The 22,860-nt window shown below is 46.2% G+C and overlaps 1 protein-coding gene across 1 annotated transcript in view; it reads right to left on the reverse strand.

The window, feature by feature from the left end:
* Positions 1 to 3,911: 3,911 nt before the first annotated feature.
* Positions 3,912 to 22,860, reverse strand: part of EEF2K (eukaryotic elongation factor 2 kinase) — a 63,571-nt gene continuing 44,622 nt past the window's right edge. The window contains exons 12-18 of the mRNA XM_043560315.1: positions 21,031 to 21,108; positions 20,161 to 20,223; positions 18,678 to 18,812; positions 18,336 to 18,524; positions 13,752 to 13,876; positions 8,858 to 9,036; positions 3,912 to 7,095 (exon numbers count right to left, since the gene is read on the reverse strand). Coding sequence (XP_043416250.1) covers positions 6,986 to 7,095; positions 8,858 to 9,036; positions 13,752 to 13,876; positions 18,336 to 18,524; positions 18,678 to 18,812; positions 20,161 to 20,223; positions 21,031 to 21,108 — 879 coding nt within the window. The 3' untranslated portion in view covers positions 3,912 to 6,985. The remainder of the gene's footprint in view (positions 7,096 to 8,857; positions 9,037 to 13,751; positions 13,877 to 18,335; positions 18,525 to 18,677; positions 18,813 to 20,160; positions 20,224 to 21,030; positions 21,109 to 22,860) is intronic.

A 22,860-nucleotide genomic window follows, 5' to 3' on the forward strand; every position in this document is an offset into this window, starting at 1 on the left:
ATGAAAGATGAATTTTTTGAAAATTTGTAGGTCTGAAAATGTCTTTATTCTACCCTTATACTTGATTGATAGTTGGACATATGAGTGTAGGTTAAGAGCGTTTTCCCCAGAATTTAGAAGGCATCATCTTCCAACTTCCAATGTTACTGTTAAGATGATGTTTGATGTCATTCTGATTCTCAATCTTTTGTATGAAACTGATTCTTTCCCTCTGGAAGCTTCCAGGATCCTTTATCCACAGTGTTCTGAAATTTCATGAAGATGAATCTTGGCATAGGTCTAATCTTATCCATTGTGTTAGGTAGTCATGGGCCCTATTATTCTGGAAAACACCCATCCTGCAGTTCTCAGAACTATTCTTGATTTTTTAAAGAGTCTTTCCCCTCTACTTTCTCAAACTCTTAATTTAGGCCCCTAGACTTTTTTTTTTTAATTTCTTTTAAGACAATTACACTTCTTTTTTTCCAACAGATACTACTTAAGTGCTCCAATTCTCTAGAATTTAGTTTATAATTGGGAAAAGTAAAAATGCTCATTAAGTCAGAAAGAAGTGTGGAGGAAGAAAAACAAGTGGATGCTTCAAATGGCTTGTAAAAAAACCAAAACCAACCAACCAAACAAAACAACAGACCAGGTCCTAACCAGACTTAATGAGCTCCCTTTGGTGATGTGAAACACCTATAAGTACATCAAGGTAGAAGGAAAGAAACCGAACCTCTGGAACCTTCACTGTGTTACAGGAAAAGTATTTGCTTACTGCTGAGTTCACTCCCTTCAATTTTATTTTTTTTAAGCTTATTTCTTTTGAGAGAGAGAGAGAGAGACAAAGAGCACATGCGAGCAGGACAAAGAGAGAGGGAGAAGGTGAGAATCCTAAGCAGGCTCCACACCATCAGCACAGAGCCCAACTGGGGTCAAATTCACCAACAGTGAAATCACGACATGAGCTGAAATCAAGAGTCCAATGCTTAACCAACTGAGCCACCTAGGCGCCCCTCACTTCTTTAAATTTTATTTCATTCTTATTATTTTTTAATGTTTATTCACTTTTGAGAGACAGACAGACAGTACGTGAGAGGGGGGGAAGGGCAGAGAGAGAGGAAGACACAGAACCCAAAGCAGGCTCCAGCACAGAGCTCCACACAGAGCTCGAACTCATGGACCATGAGATCATGACCTAAGCCAAAGCTGGATGCTTAACCAACTGAGCCACCCAGGCACCCTGCTTCTTTAAATTTGAATCAACACGTGACAAATATAATTTAGTAAAAGTGACAACTATATCTAGATGCAAGTTCAATTTCTATTAAAAGCCTATTTGAAAATCTCATCTATGAAATTAAGGTCTTAGAATTCTGATCCCAAATTTTAAATGGTCAAGGAAAAGATCATTAAAAAAGTATACACACAGGGGCACCTGGCTGGCTCAGTCAGTACAGCACGTAATTCTGGATCATGGGGTTGTGAGTTTGAGCCCTATGTTGGGTGTAGACATTACTTAAAAATCTTAAAAAGGAAACAAAAAACTACACACATATAATCTTGGGCTGTCCTTAGCTAATGTCTCCAAAAAGCAAAAGTGATGACAATTTTAAGCGTTCCATTGTAAAACAGTTGTACAGCTCACTTTGTTCCTCTGACTTCTCGTATTTTCTCACTTTTTCCATCCTTTTTGTTGTTTTTGTTCCACTTCTTGGGAGATGTCCATTATTTTCCAATTCTTTTATTAAGTTACTAATTTCTGTAAGAGTATACTTAATTTACAAGAGCTCTTTGGTTATGTGAATTCTTATTTTTGTGATGTTTATTCATTTTTGAGAGAGAGACAGAGTACAAGTGGGGGAGTGGCAGAGAGAGGGGGAGACACAGAATCCAAAGCAGATTCCAGGCACTGAGCTGTCAGCAGAGCCCCACATGGGGCTTGAACTTGTGAACCATGAGATCATGACCTGAGCCGAAGTCAGATGCTTAACCGACTGAGCCACCCAGGTGCTCCTATTGTGTGAATTTTTAGAAGTGCACCTGTTCTTTTTGTGGATGCAATTATCTTTTTCTTTTCAAAATTTTATTTTTAAGTAATCTCTACACCCAACGCAGGCCTCAAACCCACAACCCTGATTAAGAGTCACACGTACTCCACTGACTGAGGCAGCCAGGCGCCCCTGCAATATCTTATCTAAGGAAATGAATAATAGTTTTTTGTTTCTTAAGGTTTCCTTCTTCCTGCATGTTGTTTCCTCCAAGATGGTTTCTTCTGTTGGTTTGTTCTGGTGTCTTTTGTATGAAATGTTTATGGATCCTTACATATGGATCTTTGGCTGGCTGAATAGTTTGGGAATTCCTGTGGATGTGGATGGGGCCTGGTGGCTGTGGCCTCTCCCACGAGGTGCTCCCCTCTAGCCTGCTTCATTAGGAGCAAGTACCTAGGAGTAGTTCATCTCAGATTCCGTAGAGATTTCTCCAATGGTCTGCCTTCTGCCAGGAGTGTCAGTCAGGTGGCCAGTGCCTGGGAGCATAGAGGGGGAAAGGTGGCTAGTGAAGCTTCTACCTCCAATATGGAAACTTCCACTTAACCCTCTTTTCTGTAGAGAACCAGACGCTACCACACCTGGCATCCCAGGCCTCTGCAGGGTGACAGACAGGCAGCTGGTTGGCCACACAGGGGAGGTGAGCTGGTCTAGCAGTTTGGTACTTTAAGTCTTTCAACTGACCCTCTATTTTAGCCCCATTTTATTTCCCCTTGCCCCTTCCAGAGGTTCCTGGTGCCAATTTCTCAGCCCTTGGGGGCAGCAGGGTTCTACACGCTAATTCAATTACAGTCCCTTTGCTTTCCAGACTCATTGGCTTATGCCATTAAAAAAAATCCCTTTCCTGGGGTGTCTGGGTGGCTCAGTTGGTTGAGCGTCTGACTTTGGCTCAAGTCATGATCTCCCAGTTTGTGGATTCCAGCCCCACATGGGGCTCACTGCTGTCAGCACAGAGCCTGCTTTGAATCCTCAGTCCTCCTCTCTCTGCCCTCTGCCCCTTCCCCGCTTGCACTCTCAAAATAAATAAAACATTTTTGAAAAATAAAATTAAAAAAAAAAAAAGAAGAAAATCTCTTTCTTGTCATTTTAGTGGGGACTCAGGAACAAATGGACCTAAGTGTGTGACTTCAATCTACTAGGCGTGAGTTCAGGGTTTTTTAAATTTTTTTTTTTAATCTTTATTTATTTTTGAGAGAGAGACAGAGTGTGAGCAGGGGAGGAGCTGAGGGGAGGGAGACACAGAATCAGAAGCAGGCTCCAGGCCCTGAGCTGTCAGCACAGAGCCTGAACTCATGAGCCTGAATTCAGAGTGGGGCCTGAACTCATGAACCGTGAGATCATGAACTGAGCCGAAGTGGGACGCTTAACCAACTGAGCCACCCAGGCGCCCCAGTTCAAATTTCTTGAAGTTAAAAACGCATTAGTTTGAAACCAAATGATCCTACCAGTGACCAAGATTTTCTTAAGTTTTGGATCACATAGCATCTTTAACATGCATTATCTCCTCTGAGGCTAATGATCACTCTGAAATGTAAAGATTATTCTTTCTGTTTTATGGATAAGAAAAGTCAGGAAAAAAAAAAAACCAGGTTCACATACTTTAAAGCAAAAGGACAACATATGGGCCAAATCTAAAATCTAGACACATTTTTTTAGAAAATTAGAATTTATTAGAAATATTAAAAATTAGGAGACCTTGAATTAACAAATCCAATTTCAGCAGCCATAGAAAAAAATGGAAAATGGGGCGACATTGGGCCCACACTTCCCATGGTGACCATCATATGGAGCTGAATCACAGCTGCTCCTTTGAGATGGGGCCTGAGCCCTCCAGGCAGCCACTGCATTCCTTGTTACTAGGAGACATTTGAATTTGAGACCAGAAAGAAAGAAACCACTTTATTTGAACAGACAAAATGGAACTTAATACATATGCAAAAGTAAATTGATGACACAAGCCACTTCTTTGGATCCTACCCAGTGTCTACCTTTGCTAGGTTAAATAGTTACCTTGAGACTAGAAACATGAGTAACAGGGACAAATCCACACAGAGATTATGCATATTTTGTCTCCTTTCCCCCCACACAAGCTGCATGTACCTTTGTAAACATTTGATTTGTAAATCATGTCTAGTACTGCAGACAAATGTGTTGGGATGAAAGGAAAAGAAATCACTGAAATAGGAACAAAGGTAATTTACCTGGCTTGGATCCCCAAGTTTGCATTTGATGATAAATTTCCACAGTGCCTCAGGTGAGGGGAAGGGAAGGGATATTCAGATGCACTGGGGTGTGGCATTTTTTTTTTTCCTTCTTACATCCATAAAGCCTGCTTAAAAAAAAAACAAACAACCTACAGCAAAACTGAAGGGATATTACATTCTAGTCTAATTTTAAATTTCATTCCCAGGATCCTCTAAATAACAGCAGCTTTCAAATCCTAGCTGCAGCTAGCTACTAATGAGCTGGGTCCACTGTGAGAGCCTACCTTTTGGAACCTTGGTTTCTCCATCTACGGTTAGAGATATGGGATTACATCACAGACTCTGTTAATTTCCTGGACCTTCAACCGCTTCTTGCACTTCAAGATGCTCTCTGATGACTTCCCAATTGGGCTGGAATGTCCTGGGGCTGTCTTTTGTTTTTGTATGCCCAGAATTTGTGAGGGGGGAAAAAAAAAGCCCTTAACCAGCTTTAGAAGGCACAAAACCAGGTTTTAAATGTGGAATAAGTCCTCCTACTGGCCCAGAAGGATCTCAGCATCTTGCAGATCATTTTACTCTCCCCAGTCCTTAATAAGCATATGCTTAGCTATACATCCAGCCTTTTGGAAGAGAAGCTGGCTGAGTTAAGGCCATGGAGGTGGGTGGGTGGAAGCGGAGGAGTGACAGTTCAAGCCAATTCAGATGACAAATCATTAACTGGTTGGAAGAATCAGAGCCACAGATCAGGTGCTGTGACTAGGGATGACTCTCCATTTGCTCACACATTTACTGGGGCCTATTCTGTGCCAACAACCTGTGTTTTTGAGCACTCAAAGTTGGAAAGTTGAGATAGCTTTTACCTTCAGGGCATACTATATAACTCTTAGTCAAGGATTAGCGCCAGAGTTGGCAAACTACTGCCCAGGCAGGCTGTTTTTGTAAATAAAGTTTTCTTGGAACATCAGCCAAGCTCATTCATTTAGGTGCTGCTCATGAGTGTTTCTTCACTACAGCAGGGCTGAGTAGTTACAACAGAGATCATATGACCTACAAAGCCTGAAGTATTTACTATCTGGCTGTTTAACAGAGGTAAGAGACAAGTCACAATAAAGTTGCTTTCCACTTAACATTTACCACATGCAATTTAACTCTACACACTGGTTTAAAACACACAAACAAAAAACCTAACGCAAGCCAACTTCTTGGTCTGGTGCAAATGAAAAAAAGGGTGAATACTCCCAACTTGTAAAGGAAGCTGGTTGTGGTGTATCCATACACATGAGGGATACTGGAATTTACAGGTAGTCTAAAGGATTTTTCCAAGGGTCATCCTGAATCTGCTTGATTTTTTCCCTTAGGGCATACTCTGAACTTTGGAACCCAACAGCTGCAGAGGTTCACAACCCCACAGCACTTAACAGTACTGTGTTGAAAGACTTGTTTCAATGGACAGATAAGAATGGTTTGTATGTCACATTCTGTTTTTTTATTTTTATGTTTCCCTTTTTAAACAAAGGGAGAGAGGCTGCTTTAGCACTTGGGCTTGATTAAAGCAGTGTGTTTTCTTTGCTATTTGATACACCAACTGAAATCATACCGGTATTAAATCTTACTCCTTTTAAAGGGAAAGCTCATTAAAGACAGAGAGCCACAGCCTCACCCTGGGAAAACTACTGGAATTAATGAGTGTTTATAGTTCTTGCCCTCTCATTCTCAAACATCGGAGATAAATCTCAAGGGGCTGCGGCTGAAATAGTACGGCTGCAATTTACAAGAAAATGAGCCCAGTTTCAAGCAGAAAATACCAAAGAGAGGGCCTGGGGAACAGATTCTACATATAAATGTCAGATGCTAAGAAAACACAGAGGAACACTGTACACGGATACTTCAGGTACACTGTGGATGCTGCCACTGAGATGCGGAGTATATATCTGCTTGGAGGAAAGGCTCCAGTTCCAAATTGCTGACCTTACATGTAAAAGGTTTGAGGCGCACCCTCTCCCACACTAGCTGATGGAGAAGTTAGAGGTAGTAAATGTGTGCATACAAAAATCAAACCTGTTTTATAAAGCCCACTCTAGAAAGCATGCTGAAAAATGGAATTTGTATTCCAGAAAATCAGTTGCATTCGGAAAGGAAATTAAAAGATAAGCCAACAACCAGCGTGCAGGCCTTCACCCACAGCAGAAGGGGGCCTGATACTGTGCAATCTTACATCCACAGAACAATGCCATGCATGCATCCAAATGCTCTGAAATAAGGCTTTGCACTAAGTCATGATAAGATACACCCTGGGAAAAGTTAATGTGCAGCTCTACCCTCCCCATCACAACTCAGGAAACAAATTCTGTGGGCCCAAGATTTCACTTCAGTACAGCCTGAAAAAGCTGGTGAGCAAAGCCCAAAGCCCTAACAGTTTTCATTAATGGCAGCAAAAAGCACTTTCTTACATCTCATGACCCAAAAAGAAACAACAGAAGAAGCAGCTCAAAACGATATGTTGGTTCATTAGGCTGCTTTCTCGATCCCCACTCCCCAAGATGCTGCCCTAAGGGACAGCTGTAGTGTCTCTGCTAATAGCAAAGACACGTTCAAGAGTCAAAAAACTAAATACAAAAGTTGATTTACAATACACTAAAAATACTTGCCCCTTACCCCCGCCAAAAAAAACCCATAAATGATAAGTCTTCCCCCTCCCCTCCCTGCGCTTAGCCCTTTGGCTTGGGACTGGACGGCAGTGATTTTCCTGGCAAGCTATTCCTCCATCTGGGCCCAGGCTTCCTCCGCCTTCTGGTAGTACTGGTTGGCCAGCCGGCCCTTCATGGCTTCCATCGCTGCCTCGGCTGCCTGTGTGTACAAGTCACCTGAAGGAGAGCAAAGTGGGGCACAAGAGGTGAACCACCTGTTGTTTTTGCCACCTATGACCCAGACCCCTCCCGGGGAACAGTACCCTAAGATTTCTTTAAGAACCCAGATGACTTCTTCCTGACCTGAGTGGGCAGGTGATTCAAGCCTAGCCAATCAGAACACTCTCCCAATTCCCACCCTCCTTAGGGACTTAAACATAGCCAATCAGACATCCAGACTTAGGCACAGCCAATCAGAGTAAACCATCTCAATGAGCTCAGTGATTGGCTTAAGGGTGAGGGGGTGATTCCATTTGATCCAATGAGAATCAGGGTGAGGATTTTTACAGGCCTAATTAGGGAATGCATGAAAGTGGAAGACATAAATAGAAGAAATAAAGATTATTAACAGTTTCATGTCAGTTCTGGAGAGGTTTTTGCTTCCAAGAAAATTTGTGCAAAGTGTACAAAAACACTTGGTTTTCAGAGTTTTTTGGATTTAGAAATTTCAAATAAGGGATTTTAGAGTTGCATTAATATTTGCTTAGTTTTTTTTTTTAAGTTTCTTTATTTTGAGAGAGAGAGAGAGAGACGGACAGAACAGGAAGGGGCAGAGAGAGAGGGAGAGAAAGAACCCCAAGCAGGCTCCATGCTGTCAGAGCAGGGGCCAATGTGGGGCTTGAACCCACAACTGGTGAGATCATGACCTGAGCTGAAATCAAGAGCCAGAGGCCTAACCAGCTGAGCTACCCACGTACCCCTTACTGGCTTCGTTTTTTTTCACACACCTTAAAAAAACTTTAAACTTTTAAATATAGGCTCATCCTATGAAATCAGGAGTTCAGTATGCTTATTATGTAACAGAAAAAAAAATATATACAGTGTGCACATCAACTGATGAATGTATAAACAAAATGTGGTGTATCTATACAATGGGATATTATTTGGTAATAAAAAGGGATGACGTACTGATAACCTGCTACAATATGGATGAACCTTCAAAACAAGATGCTAAGTGAAAGAAGCTAGACACAAAAGACCACATATTGTATGATTACATTGATATGAAACATCCAGAACAGGTAAATCCATAAAGACAGAGAATAGGTTAGTAGTAGCCAGGGACAGAGGAAGGGGGAAATAGGGACTGACTGCTAACCGGTACCAGGTTTCTTTTTGGTGTACTGAAAATGTTCTGGAATTAGATAGTGGTGATGGTTGCACAACATGATGAATATACTAAAAACCACTGACCCATGCACTTAAAAATGGTGACTGTTGTGTAATGAAAATGTCAGTTCAATTTTTAAAATTGCAAAAATACCAAACTCCTAATATATAACCATTAAAATAAAAATGTTCATTTGCATCCCAGCTCCATAAAGCCCCCTCCTAAACCAGCACCATATGGGTATCCAGCCTGTCACGCAGGGCTGGTATGTCTCTTTCTCCCCTCCAGTGAAAGAAGAGACTGTCTTAGGGCACCTGGTTGGCTCAGTTGGTTAAGCGTCTGATTCTTGATTCCGGCTCAGGTCATGATCTCGGGATCCATGGAATCGAATCCTGAGTCAGGCTCTGCGCTGACAGCTTGGGATTCTCTCTCTCCTTCTCCCTCTGCCCTTCCCCCCTCCCCTCACTCTCTTTCTCTCCAAGTAAATAAATAAAAACTGAAAAAAAAAAAAAAAAAAGAGATTCAGTCTTGCCTTTGCCATAATTCCCACTGAGACAGGAATTATGTCCCTCCCTGTTCCATACCAGGGGCAGGTCAGCCAGGCCCTACCTGATCTCTGCGGGTCCTTCTCCAGCCCACAGCCGCCGGTAAACAGCATCTCAGCCTCCCTGGCCAGCAGTGTGTATCGAGGCTCATCTTGCATCCCATCATACTCCCCGCCCTCATCACAGTCTGTCATCTCCAGGGCAGTGTTGTACCAGCGCAGAGCCTCTGGCCAGTCTCGGGACCTTCCAGGAGATACAAAGGAAAAGTTGGTGGTTACCATGGCAATGGGCAGAGGGAGGAGACCCATCAGCAGGAGAGGCAAGTCAGGGATCCCAGTGGGGCCATCACCTATGATTCATGACCCGTTGTACCCAGTGCTACCACATCTAAGGGGTGTCATTCACATTGTAGGTTTAGATATTAAGACAGTAGTCAAGTAGCTTTCCCTAGCAAAATTGGTATATTACCCAGGATACCTGGGTGGCTCAGTTGGTTAAGCATCTGACTCTTGATATGGCTCAGGTCATGATCAAGCCCCGAGTTGGGCTCTTTGCTGACAGCAAGGAGCCTGCTTGGGATTCATTCTCTCTCTCTCTCTCTCTCTCTCTCTCTCTCTCTCTGTCTCTCTCTATCTCTCTCTCAGCCCCTCCCCCACTCACCTCCATGGTATATTTTCTCTCAAAATAAATAAATAAACATTTTTAAAAATTGGTATATGTATTACACAATTTCCAACAGGTGATGTAGCGTATTTTGAGGAAGGGGGCATTTTTCTAGTTTGTACAGAATCACACTACGGGCTAGCATTAGCAGCAGCTGGTACCCAGCCAGTCTGCTCTATGACTTGAGTAGGAGAGGCGGTGGGTGGAGGACCCTTTCTCAAGGCCTCAGGAACCATCCAAGCTAACAGCAGTCACTCAGCCGCATCTTATCCTCTGCCTGTGCTGGCCAGCTCTGGCGCTCCTCCAGCACAACCCAGGGCTCTCCCCAGAATAGCCGGCTTTTCTCTGGCTCTGCCCCTCCACCCTCAACTCTTTCTCCCTACTACGAAAGGCCAAGCCACCAAGGGCATACACGGGTTGCAACCAAATCTGAACAACATAAAATACAAAGCAAACAGGGCAGCGGGCTCTTTCTTGGGGTGTACTAACTGCACAATATGAAGCATGTGAGTAACTATTTATAGCATATCAGGAAAGAGCAAAGAGAGACGCAGATAAGAAAGTCTATGGGTCTCCTGAAATGTGCCAGGAATAACAGCTCCAATGACTGGCTGGCCTCTCCTCTGAGGCCCTACCCGACCTGGCTCCACCGCTATCTTAGAGCCCATTAACCTCCCCCACGCCAGACGGGCTGAGCCACTTTCTCTTCCCAGAACGTGCCAGACTCTGTCTGCTGTTTGCCCCCGCTGCTCCCTCCTCTTGAGCACTCTTTCTTCAAGTCTTTCCATGCCTGGCTCCTCATCCACCCAACCTCAGCTCATACGTCACCTCTTGGGAGACACCATCCCAAACACTCTATTTCCTACCATGACCTCGATCATATAATCCCGTAATTCTCCTGTTGACTTATTCAGTTGCTTATTATGGCTTCCCTTGACTAAAACACAAGCTCCAAGAAGGCAGGGACTTGGTTGTGTCCGCTGCGGCATTCCCAGGGCTCGGCAAATAGCTCAGCCTTCCTAAATGTCTGTTGAATGAATAAACGTAAACAAGTGGCTGGCTGGGATGGCATTCAGGAGATAATAATGATTCCATTTTATTTCATAAAAAGGGGAAATCATTTGAAAATTCTTGGTGACCTGACAAACTAGGGTTTGAACAGTGGACTGAGGCCACTAAACTACATCATCTCACCCTTCTCAGCTTTGACCCTCCCTGGTCCAGAACGGCAAAGCAGAACTGCCCCAAAAGCATTAAACAGGAAAGAGGAGGACAGGCCTAATCTCTCCCTGCCCGCCTCCCACCACACCCTACACCCCAAGATTAGGGTGCCCACCTTGCCTTGGAATCGCCAATGATTTTCCTTCCCATATTAAATGGCAACTTCTGGGGTGCCTGGGTGGCTCAGTCGGTTAAGTGTCTGACTCTTGATTTCAGGTCAGGTCATAATCTCACGGTTCATGAGTTTGAGTCCTGTGTTGGGCTCTGCACTGATAGCATGGAGTCTGCGAGGGATTCTCTCTCTCTCTCCCTCTCTCCACCCCTCCTCCACTCACACTCTCTTGTGCAAGCTCTCTCTCTCCCTCTCAAAATAAACAAACATTAAAAAAAATAAATAAATGGTAACTTCTGAGAAAGTTGAAACCCCTTACATGTAAATGTGGGCCTATATGGGGCCCTGCCTTACCTAGAGCTGGCCCTTAATTAATAGTCTCTGAATGGAAGAGGCTGGAACTGCTTGGAATGAGGAAGAAGAATAAGAAAATGACTATGGCAGAAGCTATAAAAGCAAATGTTGACAGATTTAACTACATAAATATTAAAAACCAGTTGCCCCAAACCCAGTAACAATGGTCACACTGTGTGGAACATGTGCCACCTCCCTCCCTCACGCTGATGACAGCCATCTTCAAAAATAATTTTTTTTAAATTAATTAATTAATTAATTTATTTTTTTTCAACGTTTATTTATTTTTGGGACAGAGAGAGACAGAGCATGAACGGGGGAGGGGCAGAGAGAGAGGGAGACACAGAATCGGAAAGAGGCTCCAGGCTCTGAGCCATCAGCCCAGAGCCCGACGCGGGGCTCGAACTCACGGACCGCGAGATCGTGACCTGGCTGAAGTTGGACGCTTAACTGACTGCGCCACCCAGGCGCCCCAAAAATAATTTTTTAAAAAAGAAGCATATGCCTCAGAGTTGATAGCCTTAATGTTAAAAAATTCTTACAAATCAGGGACACCTGGGTGGCTCAGTTGGTTAAGTGTCTGACTTCGGCTCAGGTCACAATCTCACACCTCGTGAGTTCGAGCCCCGTGTCGGGCTCTGTGTCGACAGTTCAGAGCCTGGATGGAGTCTGTTTCGAATTCTGTGTCTCCTTGTCTCTCTGTCCCTCCCCCACTCCCACTCTGTCTCTGTCCCTCAAAAATTCATAAACATGAAAAAAAAGTGTTTTAAATTCTTACAAATCAAAACAACTGTCATCTCAGATAAAAAGGCATGAAGAGAAAACACACAAAGATTTCTTTAGGACCTCAGATACAAATATTCAATGCCCAGCTCCAGCCCCCTCCCACCATGCAATCAATGGGCACCATATACATTGGCATCTGGCCTGACATAAGCACGTCTTGTCTTTGCCTTTTTCTTTGTCTCCCCTCCCCTCCCCTTTCTTTTCTTTTCTTTCTTTCTTTCTCTTTCTTTCTTTCTTCCTCTTTCTTTCTTCCTCTTTCCTTCCTTCCTTCCCTTCCTTCCTTTTTTCTTTTTTTCTTTCTTTCTTTTTCTTCCTTCCTTCCTCCCTTCCTTCCTCCCTCCCTCTGTTTCTTTCTTTCTTTCCCTTCCTTCCTTCCTTCCTTCCTTCCTCCCTCCCTCCCCCTCTTTCTTTTCTTTCTCTTTCTTTCTTTCTTTCTTTCTTTCTTTCTTTCTTTCTTTCTTTCTTTCTTTCTTTCTTTCTTTCTTCCACCTCTCTCTATGCCAGTATAGTTCTGAATCTGAGAAGCAAGCCAGTACACAGTACATTGGAGGAGAGGGGACAAGACCCAAGATTTGGCGCTGCCACTTACTAGCTACCTGACCTTGGCCAAGTCCCTTCACTTCTCAGAACTACAGTTTACTCATCTGTACAATGGGGCTAAAAACACCTCCCCTGTGTCCGAGAGAAGTGTGGGTTCGTTTATTCAAACAACTAGTAAGCCAGGCCCTGCGCTAAGCGCTGGGATTATAGAGATGCAGGAGACCCCAGTTCTTGTTCTCAGTGAGATCACAGGTCTCAGATCTCTCAAAATCACAGATACGAAGGTACAGTCGAAAAAGAAGGGGACGTGATTGTCACACTAGGTATCTGATAAAATTGTGGACGCATGATATGTAGTAGAGGTGAGATGTCACAAATGGAGACATTTTAGACACTGAGAGCTTGATATGATGCAGCCACAGTCCTGACCTTCCTTAAACCCAGGGAGAAAAGTGAGACCTCGACCCAAAGAGGAAGAAACTTCCAGGCTGCTCCAACCCTGCAGGTTTATATAATCATAGTGCCCACCCTGCTCCCATCCAGAAAGCCACGGGCCCCTGAGGACAGCAGGAACAGCTGAGATCCAGTGGGAGCCAGAGGCTGAGCAAGGGGTCGCATTATGAGTTGAATTCCTTCAAAGGATCTCCACCGTTGGGACTTCTGGGACTTCCCACTGGCTAAGCCACGGAGAGGAGATGAAGCGGGGCCACGCCTCCTGCCCTCCTCTGCAGAAACCAGTCTTGGCCCCGCAGCCGGAGAGACAGCTGGGAAAGTGCTGGCACCTGCAGCGGGGGAGCCTTCAGGAGACTCAGAGCCACTCTGGAAACTCACACCAGGCCTGAATCTCCATGGGATCTTGCTTCCTTCCCTGCTCTCCCTCTCAGAAGTGAAAAATAACATCACAAAAATAAAAGTAGAAAGAGGAAACTAAAGTCACCCATAATCCTAACATCTAGGGACAACCACTCTGGACCTAAAGCAAATCTCTTGGCAGAATGGCTGGGATGTCCCTGCTTTATCTGCCAGGCTCGGGGAGGATTACAGGCATCATGTCAATGAACCCTCACATAACCACCCTGGAATGCAGGTTATATAATTATCCCCATTTCACACAATGAAGACACTGAGATCACTTGTCCACAAGTGAAATAACTTGTCCACAGTAGGGGACTGGGACCGGGGGAGCTGAGCCTGGAACCTGGGTCTGTGCTGATACTGAGGGGGAAGTCCCCACCTGTGGCCCAGGTTCCCACCAGCTCCCCTTGAGCGACAGCCACGGTACCTGTCTGGGCTGAGGTTCTGGCCAGTGTCAAAAGCCCGAGCCACCAGGATCATGGACTGTCTGTCGCCAGCTTCAGCTGCCTTCAGTAAGTAATCAAATCCTTTAGTTCTATTCTCTTCTGTTTCCTGTCAATACAGACCAAAGAGGGGGAGAGAAACGGAAATGAGGCAGGGAGGAATGGAAGCTTAGCCCACTCTTGCTCACTGCTCTGATTCCTCCAGACAGCCACATCATCTCTTGCCTCCAATAGGGCTCCATGCTTCCATTATTTAAAAAGTTTTTATTCTGGGGTGCCTGGGTAGCTAAGTCAGTTAAGCATCCCGACTCCTGATTTCGGCTCAGGTCATGGTTTGTGGGTTCAAGCCTCGCATCAGGCTTTGCACTGACAGTGCATGGTGTCTGCTTGGGATTTTGTCTCTCCCTCTCTCTCTGCCCCTCCCCTGCTCACTCTCCCTCTCTCTCTCTCTCTCTCAAAAATAATAAATAAACATTTTTTTAAAGTTTTTATTTTTAAAAAGTTTTTTTAAACTTTTCTTTTTATTGGGGCGCCTGGGTGGCGCAGTCGGTTAAGCGTCTGGCTTCAGCCAGGTCACGATCTCGCGGTCGGCGACTTCGAGCCCCGCGTCGGGCTCTGGGCTGATGGCTCAGAGCCTGGAGCCTGTTTCCGATTCTGCGTCTCCCTCTCTCTCTGCCCCTCCCCCGTTCATGCTCTGTCTCTCTCTGTCCCCAAAATAAATAAACGTTGAAAAAAAAAATTAAAAAAAAATAAAATAAAATAAAAAAATAAAAAAAATAAACTTTTCTTTTTATTTAAAAAGTTTTTAACAGCTTTATTGAGGTATACTTCACATACCATACAATTCATCCATGTAAAGCACTCAATTCAGTGGGTTTTAGTACATTCACAGAACGTGCAACCATCCCCATTATCAATTTCAGAATATTTTCATCAGCCCAAAAAGAAACCAAAATACCATACCCTTTCACTGTCACGTCCCAGTTGCCCCATCCCACCCAGCCCTAAGTAACCATGAGCCTACCCTCTGTCTCTAGAGATTTCTCTATTCTGGACACTTTATATAAATGCAATCATATAGTACGTGGTCTACTGTGACTCGCTTAACTTCACATAAAGGTTTTAACAGATTGGTGCTTTGTTCTTTTTATGGCAAATAATATTCCATCGTATGGACAGATCACATTTTATTCATCAGTTGGTGGATGTTTGGGTTGCTTCCACCTTTTGGCTGAATAATGAATAATGCTGTTATGAACATCTGGTACAAGTTTTCACGTGGATGTATGTGTGTTTTTATTCTCTTGGGTAGATAGCTAGGAGCGGAATTGCGAGTCACATATAACTCCTACTTAGCCTTTGGAGGGGCTACAGTGGCTGCACCATTTCACATTCCCACCGACAGTGCACCACCTGCTTCCATTCTGCTCCCCCAACATCCATCCCATAGCAGCAGCCGGAGGGATGCTTTTAAAGACCAGGTCAAGTCATATTACTTTACCAAAGCTGCCCATGGCTTCTTATCCCCACTCAGAGACAAATCCAAAACCCTCACATCAGCCCATGAGGCCCTTCTCAACCACCAGGCTTCAAGAAGTATGGGAGGGAAGGGCACCTCGGGGGCTCAGTTGTTCAAGCATCTGCCTCTTGATCTTGGCTCAGGTCATGATCTCAGGGTTCTTGTGATCAAGCCCCACCGCGGGCTCTGCACTGACAAATCCCTGTTTGGGATTCTTTCTTTCTCTCTCTGCCCCTCCCCTGCTCACGCTCTCTTTCAAAATAAATAAAAAGCAAAAAAAAAAGCGTGGCAGGGACCACCAGCTGTCTCCATATCTACTGTCCTCCACCATATTTTGGGCGCCACGTGGCTGACTAGCTACAGGCTACGTTTCTCAGCCTCCCCTGGAGCCAGAACTCTGTCCTAATACAAGAAGCCCCTCCGGTCACTCTCAATCACCTTGTCTGGTATTTTCTCCTCAGCACAATAGAACAATGCCTGGCATGGGAGGTGCTCAATAAAGGCTAGTTATTTTTAATTCTGTTGGAAAGATTTTTGTTAATTATGATCTGTACTATATCCTTCTCCATTTGAAAAGTTTACTCCATGAGAGCAGGAACCTAGGACGGTGCCCAGAGTGTTGGAGACTCTCAAAAAGCATGTGCTAAATTCATGCATGTGTTAGTAAGAAAACAAACAAAAGTCCCAAAGGAGGGGGCAGTGGAGAAAGTGGGTGATGGGGTTTCTAGGGCACATAGCGGCTTCTCAGGGTACACACCCATCATTTCTTTTGCTAAGCCATAAGCCTGCTGGGACACAACTTACTTCCTCCCTGCCTGCCCTGTCCTAACCGTCCACCCACACTCCTGCTAGGGAAAGCTGCCAGAGTCTATCCTCCGGAGAAAGGCCTTTGAGAGGCTTACAGGTGAGAGAGGAATCTGAAATGGCTTGTAAATCCCTTTACAAAGCTGCCAGAGTGTGGTTTGTGTAAACAGCCTGAGGTCACAAGAAGATCTCCCCCCAGTCCTGGTCCCTCACCACTCATGCCGGGCTCTGGGCTTACTTTATTCAGGCCTCAAATCCTTCTGAGTGTCCTCTCTGGACACAGAGTGCCAGGCTCTGTGGCAGATGCTGGGGGAACAGGCCAAAGGCAGCAGTATGCTGGAGCCGGCTCTCTGGGCTCAGGAGAACTGACCATGAAATTATCGGGAATTTTGCAAGCCGACTGTAAAACACAGTCATTATTAAAAATTACATAAACTTACAATTAAATGAATTATATTAAAAACAAAGGCAACAAATACTCAAAACTCATGACTTTTTTTTTTTTAACTCATGACTTTCTATTTATTTTAACTATGATGTACTGTTGTCCATATTCTTCAGATTATTTATGTCTATTTCTGGGTTTCTCAACCTTGCACTACTGACATTTTGGACCAAATAATTCTCTGCTGTGGGGGCTGTCCTGTGTATGGTAGGATGTTGAACAGCATCCCTGGCCTCTATGCACTAGACGCCAGTTGCAACCCCAATATTTTGACTATCAAAAGTGTCTCCAGGCATTGTCAAGGGTCCCCTGGAGAAGGAACAGCAGAATGACTGGTTGAGAACCACTGGTCTCTTGAATCTGTACGACAGAAATACCGTACATTTCTTTGTATTGGGGCCTTGAAAATGGCACCGTAGTCACATTTACATCACAGAAAGTGGAAAATAGTACAGATCAGAGGGCTTTTTAAAAAAAAATTGTTTTAAGGTTTATTTAGTTCTTGAGAGACAGAGACAGAGCATGAGAGAGAGACAGAGACACAGAATCTGAAGCAGGCTCCAGGCTCCAAGCTGTCAGCACAGAGCCCGATGTGGGGCTTGAACTCACCAACTATGAGATCATGACCTGAGCAGAAATTGGATGCTCAACTGACTGAACCACCCAGGCACCCCTCTTTTTTGTTTTTTTTAAGTAGGCTCTACGCTCAACATGGGGCTTTGAATCCCCAATACAGGGCTTGAAGTCATGACCCTGAAATCAAGACTCTCATGCTCTTCTGACTGAGCCAGGCAGGTGCCCACCTACAGATCAGACTTTGATTGTTCTTTTCGATGGTCTTGATGGAAAGCAAGGGATGGAGAAAACATTCATAATGCAGATTAAACTTACAAGTGTGTCACATCTGTAAACATGACATTGTGACTAGCACAGGAAATTGAAGAAACATTTTTCAGTATTTTTTTAAAGTTTATTTTGAGAGAGGGTGCGCAGGAGAGGGGCAGAGAGAGGGAGGGAGGAAGGGAGAGGGAGAGAGGGAGGGAGGGAGGGAGGGAGGGAGGGAGGGAGGGAGAGAGAGAGAGAGAGAGAGAGATGGACAGACAGAATCCCAAGCAGACTCCACGCTGTCAGTGCAGAGCCCCATGTGGGGCTTGAATCCATGAACCATGAGATCATGACCTGAGCTGACACCAAGAGTTGGATGCTTAACCAACTAACTAAACCACCCAGGTGCCCCTGTGTTTCAGGAGTTAAAACCATTATCTGATTCAGCAAAGAAGTTGCTCACATCAGTGGCAAATGAATGAAGTTCCAGTTCTGACCATCCTGACACCTCTGCCCCCTCTGCCTGGACAGCTCACCTCCCACACTCTGCCTGGCTCACTCCCACTCAGCTTTTAGGCCTAACTCAGAGGTCACCTCATTCACCCGTCCCACAAATGCACACTGAATATGTACTGGGCATCGGGCTCTGTTCTCACCACCAAGGATACAGATGGAACCCGCCATCAGGCGTTTCACCGACCCCGTGAAACCCACTCAGGGCCCTTCTCATCTGCTTCCACCACTACTTTCTGTTTCTCCCATCATGCCGTGTCATAATTGCCTGGAATCATGACTGTCACCTTGCACTCGTTCCCCAGTGGCACACCCCAGTCCTACCAGTTTCAGCTAACCTGCAAGTGCCTGGCCCCACACTGGGGCTCAGAAGTGTCCGGGGCATGCACAAACCTGCAGGATGGAGAGGACGATGACTGAGCACCCCCTCCCACCCATGACTGGGTCCCTGCTGCCCCTCACCTTCAGAGAGACGTCGGCCAGGATGTGGTGGGGCAGCTGTGAGCACATGAGCCCCAGGGCCACGATGGCCTCCAGCTCGCCCAGGTCGGCCGCGTGCTCCAGATGGAAGACGGCCGACTCGCGGTCCCAGTCCTCGTCCTTCTCGCAGAAGCGCCCGCCCTCGTGGTAGCGCACCATGGCCAGATGGACCTACCACACAGACTTGGCTGTTGGCCCAGCTGCCTGGGCAGAAGCACCCAGGGCCGCCCAGCCAGCCTGCGGGAGGAAGCGATTAGCGGAGCAGAGGCGTGAGCTGGGCTCTGGGTCAGCGGAAAAAGGGCTCTGAAGCGGGCATCACCGTACCTTCCCCAGAATGGACTTCCCGATTTTTTTTTCAAGGTCCAGAGCGTTAAGCCTTTGCACTTCCAGGGCCACGGCGGAAGGTCTGGGCAGGTGGAGGCGGGAGGGGTTGAGGAGATTCCACTTGTCCACGCACACCTGAAAGAGGGAACCGGGCACGGAAGTTTACAGGCCGGGAATGAGGGGCTGGGGACGCAGGACCCACCACCAGCCATCAGTTGCTCCTACCGCGTGAGCCTGGCTGGCAAGATGCAGGGGGCGAACCCTTAAGGTATCAAATTTTCTTGGACAAACACAGCTCCATTTCTAATCCCTCAAATCCTGCCAATTTACGGGCGCTGAGGGGATATTATAGCACCAGGACACAAAGGCCAGTGGAATGGACTGCAGCAGTTCAAAGTGTTTCCCACTCGTTTATCAAGCAGGGTTTGGTTGGGGAGGTTGGACCGTAAGCTGCCTCCTTGGCCAGTGACCCACATGATGGGCCAGAAAAGTCTGACTCGAGACCCTGCAGCAAATCCACTTCACTTTCCTCTGTGCATCCACAGGAAGCTTCGGGGAATAGGTTTGGAAAACACATCATGTTCCAGCTACAGACACCCTCTTCCAAAGGTCCCTGCAGGACCGAGCCAGGCAGCTGCGTGCATCTATGTGTGCTAAGCATCCTGCAATGCACAGGGCACCCCCCACGACAAAGAAGGGCCCAGCCCAGAATGTCAGAATGCCAATGGCACCACGGTTAAACAACCCTGCTCTACACTGTGTTGAGACCTTGCACCATCGGTAAACACCACGTGGTAAATGCTCTGTGTTCTGGACAGAGCAAGAGTCAAGCCTACTGGGGCAACTGGGAGAGGCTCCTGCAGGAGGTGCCACAGGGGGCCAGTCTGGGGGAGCAGATGGGCTTTGAGGAGATGTGACCACAGTAGGAGGAAGGACCTGGCAAGTGGGAGACTCACAAAGACTAGAGGGTGAGAGGTTCAACGTGTGTTTCTGGTTCAGCTAGAGGAGGGTTCCCGAGGATTGGTCTTCCCACATCTGCCTGATGATAATGAGCTTCTAAGATGCTTGTTAGAAACACTTGCCGGGTGACCTGGGGAAAGCTGCTTAAGAGCCCCGTTAGCTCGTATGTAAAATGGGGATGAATAACATTAGCCTGTTTCACTGGGTGGTTGATAAGTAAATGAATGAATTCTCTGAGGCACTTATACACAGGCATTACTTTACCATGTGAGCCGTGGCCCTTATAGCCCCCCCTCCAGGATGGGCTATCCTACTTGTGTCTATGCCTCTCCGAAGATCCCCCAGTGTCCCGCCCAGTCCAGGGGCTCAGAAGTATTTGCCAAGGGGACTGGCTCCTTTGCACAATCTTCCTTTAGCTGATGTGTGAGGTGCCTGGGCAGGCAGCAGTGACACCAGGGAGGAGAAACAGGGGCTGGAAAAGGCAAGCACGTGGTCACGACAAGTCCGCCTCAGGGAGCATTACCCGTCCGGAGCTGCCCAGGCTGTCTTCGTCAGACTCGTACCTCCGGTTACCGTTTGAGTGGCCCTGAAGGAGGTGAAGGGTAGAGTGAGCCAAAGAGCAGTTCCCAAGAACTGGTCCTGCCCTCCTCCCCAGGGGACCCTCTTCCAGGGGACTCTCCTCCTAGGGGACAGGCTCAGCCCCCTCCAGGAGACCCTGCTCCCAAGGGACAGGCCTGGCCTCTAGGAGGGGCAGCCGGAACTCATGTGCCAAGAAGAGAGAATGCTGGGTAACAGGCAGGACCAATGTGCTGGTGTGCCCACAGCCTTCCTCTCACCCTCCCTGTGTGCCCAGATGGAAATGACTCAAAGGCACAGGATCGTGGCGGGTAAGTACCAAGAAAACCTCCTTCCCCTTACCAAAGCTCCCATAATAGGTCTTTACTCGCAGTAACAAAGCTGAGACCAAAGAGCTCTCAGCAAGACTGGTTTGGATGCTCAGATTCAACTCTGGCACACGGGAAAACCTCTAAGTGGCAGACACTGCCTGAGCCACCCGCACCAGTGTCCTCCAGCGCACTCCCCAGGATGGCCAGAACACCACGCATTGAACGGCGTCCTTCCGCCCACACCATTCCAGCCTATTACCCAGCACCCTAGATTCCAGTTTCCTCATAAGAGTTGTCTGCCATTTTCAGTCTTATGTAATCGCCCATACTTGTCCCTTTACTAAATTTCTGGTCCCCATAACCCTGTTTTATCTGAAATGATCTTGGGTATCAATTTACCTATTATGTTCTCACAACGCACTCACATTCCTCCCCACCCTTCCGTCCCCCTGGACAATGAGGCAACAGAACACTCTGGTCTCATTTCCCTGGGGGGAATTCCTTACATGTTCTCGGGGCTCTGGGTCATCCAGCTCACCCCGCTTCTCACTGGGGTATCCGCTGTCCCCACTGTTCTCAGAGTCCTGTGGAGAGAAGATGGCCCTAGGGTCTCAGTGGTCCTCTGAGTGGTGGTTACTTCTGGACACTCAGCCATTTGCTATCTCTCCTTTGTCCTATCACTTCAAGTAACATCCCCTTCCCTCTGTATTGCTGATTGGGTGACAAGGAAACAGTACAAAGTAGTGGCGAAGACCTTGGGCTCTGAAGCCAGACTGCCTGGGCTCAAGTCTGAGCTTTGTGACTTGCCAGCTGGGACCCTGGACAGCGATTTCCTTATCCATGAGGATTCATGCTAGGGCCTACAATGAAGGGCTATGAGCAAGAAGTGAGGTGTTACTCACTGAGAGTATGGACCACAGGAAGACCAATCTATTATTAAGAGGGGCTCGGGGCACCTGGGTGGATCAGTCGGTTGAGTGTCCGACCTTGGCTCAGGTCATGATCTCATGGTCTGTGAGTTCGAGCCCCACATCGGGCTCTGTGCTGATAGCTTGGAGCCTGGAGCCTGCTTCAGATTCTGTCTCTCTTTCTCTGACCCTCCCCCGATCATGCTCTGTCTCTGTCTCAAAAATAAATAAACATTAAAAAAAATTTTTTTTAAAAAGAGGGGTTCACTGGCAGAAAAACAAAGGCTGGTTTATGACGTATGACCCTGGACACAAATGTAGCACTGAGTGCAGTATTTACTACAATGGAGCCCTCTGCCAAAACTGGGGCACATTTTTTATTCTTCTGGACAATTCGGAATCTCTAACTTCAGTCATTTGTCTACCAGTGTTCAGTTCTGGCCATCTCTGCATGTCACCTGCATCACTATTCGGCTCACACTTTTGTTTCTTTCTTTGTTCTACTAATTAGTATTTCAAACATACCTCTAAGAATAGAGAATACTAAAATGAACTCCTATGCACCTGTCACCTGGCTTTGTCCGCTCTTAACATTAGGTCTTAGTTATTTCAGATCTTTTAATTTTTTTTAATTTAAAAATTTAATTTTAGAAAGAGAGAGAGTTGGGGAGAGGGGCAGATGGGGAGAGAAAGAGAACCTTAGGCAGGCTTCACACTCAGTGCAGAGCGCCACACGGGGCTTTGATCCCACAACCCTGGGATCATGACCTGAGCCAAAATCAAGAGTCAGACCCTCAATGGACTGAGCCACCCAGGTGTGCCTGGATCTTTTATTTTTTTTTGTTTTTGTTTTTTTTTAATTTATTTTTGAGAGACAGAGAGTGAGCAGGGGAGGGGCACAGAGAGAGGGAGACACAGAATCCGAAGCAGGCTCCAGGCTCTGAGCGGTCAGCACAGAGCCTAACACGGGGCTCGAACTCACGGACCGTGAGATCATGACCTGAGCCGAAGTTAGATGCTTAACCGACAGGGCCACCCAGGCGCCCTGAAATTCTAAAATGTATTCTAATTCCAGAATGAAATCTATTATAAATGGAACCAAAAAAAATATCTACCTCACGGGTTGTTGAGGCATAGAGTGTCTATCAAACTCTTGAAACAGTCTTACGCTTATTTTTTTCCTTCCACTCAAAAACTGAAAAGCAGTCAAGAGTGAACTTTAACCTTTGGAGTAATCCCAGGGTGCGAGTTAAAGTGCACCTGAGGTCTGGGCACAGGTGACACCTCTCAAAGTCTGTTTTTAAAATTCCTGTGAGTTTTTACTTTGACACTGTAATATGTCTGCCTGAATGCAAATGCAGTGCCTTCAGCTTCTGCAGAGTCACCCAGAAGCTGTTGGAAACCTGTCCTGTTTATCCAACCTGAGGG

This window comes from Prionailurus bengalensis, chromosome E3, assembly GCF_016509475.1.
Source record: "Prionailurus bengalensis isolate Pbe53 chromosome E3, Fcat_Pben_1.1_paternal_pri, whole genome shotgun sequence".
In the NCBI taxonomy this organism is placed as follows: domain Eukaryota; kingdom Metazoa; phylum Chordata; class Mammalia; order Carnivora; family Felidae; genus Prionailurus; species Prionailurus bengalensis.